General features: G+C 37.8%; 1 protein-coding gene and 1 long non-coding RNA gene across 2 annotated transcripts; both read left to right on the forward strand.

Annotated features, from left to right (window-relative positions):
- The first annotated feature begins 436 nt into the window (after positions 1–436).
- Positions 437–4,262, forward strand: LOC110902034 (putative disease resistance RPP13-like protein 1). The gene is made up of 3 exons (XM_022148774.2): positions 437–727; positions 1,114–2,966; positions 3,061–4,262. Exons 1-3 carry the CDS (start codon positions 437–439, stop codon positions 4,244–4,246), a joined length of 3,330 nt encoding a protein of 1,109 aa, XP_022004466.2. The 3' UTR covers positions 4,247–4,262.
- A 2,822-nt stretch (positions 4,263–7,084) lies between these two features.
- Positions 7,085–7,812, forward strand: LOC118485504. The gene is made up of 3 exons (XR_004876408.1): positions 7,085–7,500; positions 7,602–7,685; positions 7,761–7,812. It is a non-coding gene; the product is annotated as an uncharacterized LOC118485504 (long non-coding RNA).
- The last annotated feature ends 3,697 nt before the right edge of the window (positions 7,813–11,509 follow it).

An 11,509-nucleotide genomic window follows, 5' to 3' on the forward strand; every position in this document is an offset into this window, starting at 1 on the left:
AAAGTGAGAAATATTCGGCTTAACGCTCTGCAACACGGAGGACATAAAACTGACATAAAGAAAAATAGACTTTGACTAGAATACTAGACACCAACAGGGGCGGATGTATAGTGTATCAAGGGGTAGCCTCCGCTACCGCTTGGTCGGAAAATTTTTGACATTTTTAGTGTAAATTTTGGAAAAATTTGACGTTTTTTCGATTTCATTACCGCTTATTTATAAAACGTTCCCGTTTGGTCAGAATCCTAGATCCGCCACTAGACACCAAAATAGACTTTTGACCACAAGGGCAATTTCGGTCTTACTCCTCTCTTTTCTTATTGGCCAATGCTCATTTGGGTGGTTGACCATAACAATGAAACTACCAAAACAACTTTACCCAACGTTTCAAAACATCACCCAGTTCATCCAAACCTCTGCAATCTAACCATAACTAATGGCTGCTTTCATCTCTGATCTTTACGAGAAGCTGGCCTCTGCAACTTCGGAAACACGTGCTCCATACGTTGAAATGAATTCTGAGATAAAGAAATTGGAGCGATCATTGTTCAAGATCCAGGATGTGCTTACTGATGCTTCTCAGAAGGAGATAACCGATCAATCTGTGAAACGATGGCTGAATGAGCTCCAGCACTTGGCTTATGACATCGATGACGTACTTGATGATATAGCTACCGAAGCTATGCATCGTGAGTTGATCGGCGAATTAGAAACCGATACTAGCAAGGTACAAAGCTTTTCAAAGGTAAATGATATGAACACCAAGTTACATGTTTTGATAGAACAGAAAGATGCTCTTCGTTTAGTTCTTAAAGATCGGAATATAGGTAAAAAAAAAACAATAATAGAAGATTACAAACCTCTATGGTGGATGCATCTAGTATTATTGTTGGACGACAAGCGGAGAAAGAGGCGCTGGTCCACAAGTTGTTGGTGGATGAACCATGTGATCAAAAGTTTAGCATTGTTCCCATAGTTGGTATGGGTGGGTTGGAAAAACTACTCTAGCTAGACTTTTGTATGACGAACAACAAGTCAAGGATCACTTTGAACTCAAGGCATGGGTTTGTGTCACGAATGAATTTGATAGCTTTCGTATAAGTAAAATTATAGGCACGGCTATCCAGATTTAAAACTGCTCCAAGTAGCTCTATGGATCACCTAAGGGGGAAAAGGTTTCTTTTTGTACTAGATGATGTGTGGAGTAAAAGCTATGAGGATTGGGAAACCCTTGTTGACCCGTTTCATGTATGTGCTCCAGGAAGTAAAATAATCATGACAACAAGGACGGATAAGTTGCTCAAAATGTTGAGTTACAATGATCTAAACAAGTTGAAAAGCTTGGCCCATGATGATGCTCTTTCTTTAGTTGCTTTACATGCATTGGGTGTAAATAACTTTGATTTGCATTTGTTGCTCAAACCACACGGTGTAGGTATTGTTGAAAAATGTGAGCGCTTGCCTTTGTCTAATTTGAAAGCACTTGGGAGATTATTAAGCACAAAATATGATGAAGAAGTTTATTGGAAGCAAGTATTAGATAGTGAGATATGGACGTTACCAGTTGAAGGTGAAATTGTCCCAACCCTTAAACTAAGCTACCATGATCTTTCTGCACGTTTAAAGCAGTTATTTGGATATTGTTCCTTGTTCCCCAAGAATTATGCGTTTGACAAAGAGGAACTAGTTCAGTTATGGATAGCAGAAGGGTTTTTGCAACAACCAACTCCAAGTGATTCAACACAAGAATGCTTGGGTCATGAATACTTTGATGAGTTGTTGTCAAGATCATTTTTTCAACATGAACCTAACAATGAATCACTGTTTGTGATGCATGACATGATAAGTGACTTGGCGATATCAATTGGTGGTGTGTTTTTTTCAAGGTTGGAGAAAGATATTAAGAAGGAAGCGTTGGAAAAGTACCGCCATATGTCGTTTGTTCGTGAGGAATATGTCGCCTACAAGAAGTTTAAGTCATATAAAGGAGCTAAAAGTTTGAGAACATTCTTAACAACATCTGTGGGGATGGTAGAGTGTTCGGATTGTTTCTACTTTTCAAGCAAGATACTGGTTGATTTATTTATTGAGTTACCGTTGTTAAGGGTTCTATGTTTGAGTGGTTTCAAAATAAGTGATGTACCAGAGTCCATAGGTACTTTGAACCACTTAAGGTATCTTAATCTATCACGGAGTACAATCACGCAATTACCAGAAAGTGTTTGCAATCTCTATAATTTAGAGACATTGATTGTATTTGGTTGTCATGGTTTAGCTAAGTTTCCCAATAACTTATTTAAGCTTAAAAACCTTTGGCATATTGACATTAGGGACACTTGGTATTTGAACGAGACACCACCAGGGATTGGTGATTTGAAAAGCCTACAAACTCTCTCCAAGATATTTGTCGGAGGCGAAGGAGGATTTGAAATAACCAATCTTAAAGATTTACGGAATCTATGTGGGAAAATTTCCATTGCAGGCTTGGAAAAAGTGCAAAATGCAATGCATGCGCAGGAGACGAACTTTTCACAAAAGAGATTTAGCGAGCTAGAGGTTGTTTGGAGTGATGTGTCAGATGGTTCAAGGAATGGAATGCATGAAAAGGAGGTCCTAAATGAGCTGAAGCCACGTAATGAATATTTAAAACAACTCCAAGTTATTTCATATGGGGGATTAGAGTTTCCAAATTGGGTTGGGGATCCCTCTTTTCTTCAATTGAATTATGTGTCAATACGTGGATGTAAAAAATGTACAACTCTACCACCACTTGGACAACTACCGGAACTTAAGAAGTTGTTTATTGACCACTTGGATGGGGTGAAAGTTGTGGGTGTGGAGTTACTTGGGACTGGTCCTGCATTTCCTTCACTTGAAATTCTCAGTTTTGAAAATATGAGAGGGTGGGAGAAATGGTCTACGAATAGTGGGGTTGTGTTCCCATGCCTTCAACAGCTTTACTATAAGTAATTGTCCTAACCTGGTTGAAGTCACACTTGAAGCACTACCTCCACTCAGTGTTCTATATATAAGTGGATGTGGTAGTGGTGTGTTGAGAAGGTTAGTTCAAGTAGCTTCATCATTCACCAAGTTGGATATACATTCTATATCAGGGCTTAATGACGTGGTGTGGAGAGGTGTCATAGAGTATCTTGGTGCAGTTGAATATTTAAGGATCATGTATTGTAATGAAATTAGATACTTGTGGGAATCAGAGGCAGTTGTGAGTAAGGTTATTGTGAAGTTAAGGAAACTGGAAGTGTCTGGTTGTGATAATTTGGTGAGTTTAGGAGAAAAAGAGGAGGAAGATAATTGTAGGAGCAACCTGCTAACATCTCTTAGGATGTTGGAACTATCTTTTTGTAACAATATGGAGCACTACAGTTGTCCAGATAGTATTGAGATGTTGAGAGTTGCGTGTTGTAATTCAATTACAGCTATCTCATTACCAGTTGGAGGGCAGAAGCTCAAGTCACTTAAGATTACTGGCTGCAATAATCTATTGGAAAGAGAGTGGGGAGTTCAAAAGATGAACACCAACAGAAACAACATGCTAATGCTTGATCATGTAACGATAACTGGTTGGGCAAATCTAAAATCAATCACTGGACTGAATTACTTGGTTCACCTCATGTCATTGAGCATAGGAACTTGTGAAAATCTGGAATCATTTCCTGACAACGAGTTGTCCAGTTTGACATCGTTAATGAGTCTTGGAATATGGAGTTGTCCATGTATGGATGCTAGTTTTCCTCGTGGGATTTGGCCTCCCAATTTGCGTTCCCTAACAATAGGGAAGTTGAAGAAGCCCATCTCAGAGTGGGGCTCACAGGATTTTCCAACCTCACTTGTCCAACTTTACTTATACGGTGACGATGGAGTGAGTAGCTGTAGTCAATTTTCTCATATCCTTCCTTTATCCCTCACTTCTCTTCGCATACATGAATTTGAAAAACTGGAATCATTTTCAACGGGACTCCAACACCTCACGTCCCTCCAACATCTCTATTTTGACGATTGCCCTGAGCTGAATAAACTGTTTCATCCCCAACACCTCACTGCCCTTCAACATCTCTCTTTTGACAATTGCCCAAACATGATGGATTTACCAGAAGCGTTGTTGCCTTCACTTTTGAGTTTACAAATCGCTGAATGCCCAGATCTGAAAGAAAGATGCAGTAAAAGAGGCTGTTACTGGCCCCTCATCTCCCATATCCCCTTTGTTGACTTATATCCTTCATTATGAAGCTACTATATGGAGGTATCTCTCTCTCTCTCTCTCTCTCTCTCAGCTTATTTTGGGGCCTTGTTTTGTTTAATTTGTGTTTATTTATCTTTCAGGAAAAAAAAACTTGTTAATGAAGTTAGTTGAGGCCGAGGCGCTCTCCGGTGAAAGGAAATCTTAAAGGCCTGCAATGTTGTTGCTGTAAAGTGCAAGGAGAAAAGTTGAATTTCTCCATTTTATATACAAACAAGAGTCTTTGAATGACCGGGAGGGCAGTTTTGTAATTTCCATCTCTCTTCATGTATATCCACCGCATGTTACCATTGTTCTTTCCTTGATTGTTCAAGATGATAAGTTTGTGTTAGTCTTCATCTATATTGTAGGTGATATAAGCTATACGAGTTCCTGTATCCATGTGAGGTTTTAGGGGCTATGTAGTATGTTGTAGCATTGTATTGAATACTCTGGGTTTGGTTAAAATTTTAGTAGATTAGGGTTTTCTATTCAGAAGGGGATCGCGGCGCAGTTTGTTGCTCGTCTACCTGCTATCCTTATGTATTTTGCCCTGGTGATTGGAATGAAACAATTAGATATTAATTTTGATAAAAAAAATTAAAATTTAAGTATTTCATTCTTCACCATGGTATAAGAGCTATGCCTCTGATTCTTCTGCTGTTTGGTTTAAATTTCATCCTTGAATCCCCTTAAGCTTGTTTTGTTTGTTTGGGATTCGGGTATGGTTCGGTTAGCTCATGTCTTCTGTATGCACATTGTCTTATTTCTTGATTAATTTAAAATTTAGTATTGTTTTTTGTAAGCACTTACCTATTCTGCATTATCTTGTTCCTTTTATTTTGTCAATTGTCTCGAAAGAATGCTGCAGTTTCATGTGACAGGCGTTCCACGGGGCCTTTCGTATATGTTTTTTTAGATCTTTTCATAGGGTTCTCAGAGTCATGGCACTGTGGACTTTCAGTTGAAGAGAGCGAGTAAAATTGTTGCTTTGGTTCAGGGGCGGACCTAAAGAAGGTCCAGGCATAGCACGAGCTACGGCTCAACTTTTTTCCGGTAGTGTAAATTTTTATTTTCGTTTCGATTTTTATACTAAGGACAATTCTAAGCAACTACGAGGACACCCCTCAAAATTTTTTTACAAACCAATAATAAGCCCAGTTAGTGATGATGATACAAACTCAAATAATAAGTCCAAATAACTAAATAATAGCATATTAGATTAGCCCAAATAACTAAAACAATTTCGAAATTGAAGCTTGTCAAGACGGATTTACGCAATCGAATCGGCCCGGAATTTTTGAACAATGCTACGGTTTTTGCGGTCGAAAAGATTTTTTTACTTTATTTATTTATTGTTGTTTTTTTAATATTGTACGATTGCACGGTAAAAAAAAATTGGGATACCCCTGAGTTAATGTTCTAGTTTCGCCACTGCTTTGGTTGATCTGCATAATGGTAGTCAACCATCATGCGAAAAAGTCAACCTAAACATGGAGATATGGGTGTTGAGGGTGGTCAATCAAAAGTTAACCTAAACAATTGAAGAAAGTAAGAGTACTTATTCTTTTACATCACAATCTGAGGAATCAGTGGAGAATGTTACCATTGGTGAGGTAAGATCATACCTAGTACTCTTTTGATGGTGTTTTTTTATTATTCTTTTGTTATATAATAAATTGATAATTAATTTTTTAGCCACCTTTTTGTATTATTATTTTTTATGAATAATAGTTAAATAAGACTTGCAAAAAAAAAAAAAAAAATTTATTTGAGTAAACTGCCATTTTGGTCCCTGTGGTTTGATCATTTTTGCCACTTTAGTCCAAAACTCAAACCTTTTGCATCTGGGTCCCTGTGGTTTCAGTTTTATTGCCATTTTGGCCAAAAATCAAATCAGGTCATATTTGTCTTATAAAATTATGCTATTTTGTCCTTTTTCGCAGGGGCAAAATGGTCATTTCTTTTTTATAAATAAATACCAGATTTTATAAGACAAATATGACCTGATTTGCCCATGAGGAAAAGGACAAAATTGCAGGATTTTATAAAATAAATATGACCTGATTTTATTTTTGGACCAAAATGGCAATAAAACTGAAACCACAGGGACCCAGATGCAAAAGGTTTGAGTTTTAGACTAAAGTGGCAAAAATGACCAAACCTCAGGGACCAAAATGGCAGTTTACTCAAATTATTTTAATGAAATTCTAACTTTTTTTAGTGAAATGATTTAGGAGATTGTATGCACTAAAATGACATTTTAGCCGCCTTTCGACTTGTTATTTGACCCATTTCCGTATAAGTTACATCAACTTTTTCATTAGTAAATGGGTTGAAATGGCCATCTACCTTTTTCGTTCTGAAAGATATAAAAACGATTACGGTTAAATTATTATGGCATTCAGTTTTGATTGTAATTCTACTGGTAATAGGTCAAATGTTTAAAAGTCACCCAAAAGTGTGCTCAAGTGTTGAAGAGGTTTAAAAGTCACCAAAAAGTGTGCTCAAGTGTTTCAACTCCCTAAATTGCTTAATTCAAGAATTTGAGATTTGGGATAATTTGTTTAATAAAACTATTACAATAAAACAAAAAAAAAAAATAATGATACATTAATATTTAATTTTTTAATTACATATGAAAACAGGAAGGAAAACATCCTTAGTTATTTCTTAACCCATCCTGACTCATCCTCATTATATATTCTTATGTTCCTCTTAAAGTCAAAGGGAATAATATGCAATCTTAACCATTGGATGAAAATGAGGTTAAATCCTGGCCCTTATAATTCATAAAAAGCTTCTAGAAGGGGAAGTGTTTTCACGGTTATTTTGGATTCCCTTTGACCTGCACATCAGAAATTCTTGGAAGGATAAAGCCCACGATCTTCAGTTAGCGACGGTTTTCAGCTTTTCATCTATAACCGGTTGTGGCCCCTTTCTCCGGTGATTCTAAATGCAAAAGATACATACATGTTAAATCCTTGTCTCTTTTCTTCATCGCATCTTCTCTCTGTGTTTCTCTGGTCCCTCGTCTCGGTAATTATTCATAACAGCAGTCAAAATTGGTTGCCTATATGTCCCATCTCCACAACCTAAATCTGCATTTTCACCTTCGAATTACCATCTGTTCAAGGCAAACCTTGGTGTTGGAACATAGCGCACATCATTACCTGGAGTGGCCAACACTTCCATGCTGCTAAAGATCTGAAAAGCCCTATGTATACAGAGATGGACTAAGCGAAGCCTAACAAAAGTCTCAAGTTAATTCACATATTTAGGGTTTGCGGGAATCAGTTTTTGTGCAAATTAGGGTTTTGTATAAGTATCATATCATTGTGTTGTTAATTTTTGTTGATGTCAGTGTGTAGAATGTGGAATATCACAAGAGTTCTATGGAGGCTGCAAGAAGTTCAAGTATTAAGGCGAGGCAATTAGCGGCTTCTAGGTTTGTTGAGTTCTTTCCTTGATTATCAGGTGCTGCAATTGATTGCATCTGAACCATCCTAATTGGAATTTACAGTCTCTGGTGTCTCCTTTTTCAATTGGATTTTAAAGTAATTGACAGTGATGTTGCAGAATTTGTCACACCCCGATTTCCACGTGTCTCACCGGTGGGCCCGGTGGGGGATTACCGTGACGATGTTGGCAACAATATAGTCAAACCACACAATTATATAATGCACAGCGGAAGCATAAGATAAATATATAAATTTCAACCTCTGATTGTAATATCAAAATGTATTACAGGGGTTGAATATATCCACAGTGGATCGTAATTAAAAGTAAAGTATTGTTCCATCAGATACTGCAATCAAGCTTGCGAGGCTTATCCCGACGCTAGGGAGCTAATACCAGCCAATTACGTTTAGGTACCTGCACTTAATCTTTTTGGGGAAAATACGTCAGTTTACACTGGTAAATACATTCAACTGACACATTTGAAAATGTTTATTAAAATTGATTTGAATGCACAAGGCACAAACTCTTTTATAACTTGGGAAAATTCATGATGATCTTGTGAACGTTTTACATGTTCTTTTATGCGTTCAGTAGCCCGGGTCGTGCCGGGTTAAAGATTTATAGACACACCACGTTCGCGTAAAACCGTAGTACAGAAACCAACGGCTACGTCTTTTAGTTTTAATGTCGACACTTTATACCGGGTGTACGCCTACACCGGGATGTCGATGGTCGTGGCCATTTCGTAAAATGATGCCGAGGATATCCGGGACAACGGTCATTAAACCCCCCAAAGGCTTATAAGCAACAAAACTGTTTAAATGAGCCGATCATATTTAAATCAATTAACCACCTAAGCGATGGAATTATATAATGCTCAATCAAGCGGTATTAATATACCGTAACCCAAGCCCATATAGGGGAAATAAGTCAAAAGTATTTACCTTTGCAAGTATAAATCCTTAATTAAGATCAAGTCACCGATAGCTTTTACTGGGGCTCCTAATCTGGAACGAAGGTTTTAATTAACCTCTTAGAATCCTAACGGTCCTTATATTAGCCGTAGCTTAAACCGGTTGATTCCGATATATAGATATGGTTAATTCGCACGAAAAGGCGAAAACCGAGAATGGAGTATGATTTGGACCCAACAAGTTCAGAGACTTGTTTTATATGGGTTTATAGTTCATACTCTGGATTTTGGGGTTCAAATAATATAATTTGACCCATATCGGCTATTGCACGAAAACTAGTTTCATGAGCCGTACCGTGTGCGCAAATAGGCGAAACGGTTAGCCATAAGTGTCCTACGCTTATTTCCTAAGTCAATATGCCTTAAAAGTATTTTGGTATCAGTAGGATACCCTCCGTAATGCCCGTAACGAGTTTAAGTTTATATTATGCCCCGTAGGGGCTTTTCGGTCATTTTAAAGACTTCGAGTTCTACAGGAAATCTGAGTTTCCCGAACAGCTTATAAAGCTTAAAATACTTTATTTATTATTTAAAACCAGTAGCAATTGGAATCGGGTCAAAAGACCTTGTAGAACTCCCGTTTTGGCCAAAAAGGGCATATTCGGTATTAACCGAACCGTAGCCATAACCGCAGGTTATGAGCAAGGTAAAAATTATTAAAAATCTCTAAAATTCCCAAAATATTATTTTACCACAGTGGGTAAAAGTTTTGGTGACGAAAACTTGGGTTAGATGGGCGTTATGCTAATTGCGCCGTTAATTATAAAACTTTCTTAAAAGTGCGCCTTTTAGCATAACTCTCATTCTAGACCTCGGATTGACGTGAAACTTTAAGGACATGCTTATAATTTAATAAGCAAGGTTTTGGTCCGTTCACGTGTCCGAAATACTCGTTTTAATTTTAAAAGGCCGTTACGGTCAACTTTTAGGCGAATGACGGAATTGCGCAAAAGACTCGGATAACTCATGAACCGACCACAGAGGCATATACCAACATGTGACCTGGTCCTAAGAGAGTCCTAAGGTATATTTATACCTCACTAAAACGGGTCAGAACTGAAGTCAAAGCAAAAGTCAAACTTTTGCGACTTTCGGCTCCGAACCGGGTTAATATAGCAAACGGTCGATTCAAACGAGCGCAAACAAGTTTATATGCTTATTATTATGTTTTATGATTATCAAAGCAGGTTCCATAATATATATTTTACGGATTATGCATAAATCGCTAAAATGGCTTTCTGTTGACTTTTTAACCGCACGTTTGACTCGACATTTGACATAGTTAGAGTGGTGATCAGAGGGAACCCTTTTAGGGGTTTATTACCTCCATTGATACCAACTTATAACTACTTTTGATTCGTCATAAGACTGAATCATCACTGAGTTATTTTAAAGTCAAACCGTAGTTACGACGGTTTGGTTTTTAGCTAAATTCTAAGCATAGATGGAACTACAAAGGATCCAATGAACTTACAGAAGTTAAGACTTGTTTTAGAGAGCAGTGGAGAACACTTGGGAGCTCTTGAAATGACCAGATGAGTGAGTTTGAGTTGTGATGAACTTATGAACTCAATCTTGCTATTTATAGCCAAAGACATGGTCCAAGATCATCACACAAGGGTCTACAAGTGCTTATGGATGATGGGCAGGTGTCCCTAAGTGTTATGGGTCGAGTAGGGGGCGCCCATACGTCTGGAAGACCCATCATTGAGTGTTTTGCCGCTTTAAACAGCCAACAGCCAACTTTCTGTCGCTGGGCACTGCTTACGGACCGTATGGCTTCGGCCTTGCGGTCCGTAAGCCATAGGCGGATAATTTGAAATCATTCACCTCCTTACGGTCCGTAAGGCATAGCCTTTGCGGTCCGTAAGGGGTTAAAAATAAATCATTTTCAAATCTTTTTGTCATGATTACTAAATCTAGGTAATTAATTACTTGACCTTTCGGGTTTGAAGGGGTAACTTTGCGGTTTGGCCCTCGGTTATTTACCGATAGGGGCCTCGAGCTATTTACCCGCATTACTAAGTCCCCGGTTTATTTATTTAATTATTCTGAAAGTCTTAACTTTCATTATTGACGCTTTTAACCCTTCTTCTACGAATTCGATCGTAACTTTCCCGTTTCATATCGAAACTTCGCGAAATTTATATATATTATTTTAGTGAGGGTATAATACTGTTACAAAGTCTTGGGAACGTTAAAGGGTCACTCAGAGGTATAATTAAACATGTTGACACAGTTAACCCCTGTAGTTTGTAATCTCTCACTTTCTTCCGCGTTTTGTTTTTGTACGATCTATAATTTATTCGTTTGAAGGTTTAAGCATTATTTAGGGATACTATACAGTATATTTACCCTTGTTGACATTTTATAACCCTCGAATTTATATACTTTCAAGGTTTGTCAAAATTAGTCCTTTATTTATTATAGATGCCACGTGTAATCAAACGACACGTGTTAACACATCATTGGACACAAAAATTCGAGGTGTTACATCCTCACCCCCTTAAAATAAATCTCGACCCGAGATTTACTCAAATAAATAGGGGTATTTCTCTTTCATTGTAGCTTCGACTTCCCACGTATATTCAGGACCTCTACGAGCATCCCATTTGACTTTTACAATCGGTACGTGCTTTCTGCGAAGCTTCTTCACCTGTCGATCTTCAATCGACAAAGGTTTTTCTATGAACTTTAAGCTCTCATCTATATGCACATCTGTGTGTGGAATTACCAACGATTCGTCGGCGAAGCACTTTTTGAGATTGCAGATGTGGAACACATTGTGAATTCCATTGAGCTCTTCAGGCAAGTTCAATTTATAGGCAACTGATCCG

The sequence above is a fragment of the Helianthus annuus genome, chromosome 13 (genome assembly GCF_002127325.2).
Source record: "Helianthus annuus cultivar XRQ/B chromosome 13, HanXRQr2.0-SUNRISE, whole genome shotgun sequence".
Classification (NCBI taxonomy): Eukaryota; Viridiplantae; Streptophyta; class Magnoliopsida; order Asterales; family Asteraceae; genus Helianthus; species Helianthus annuus.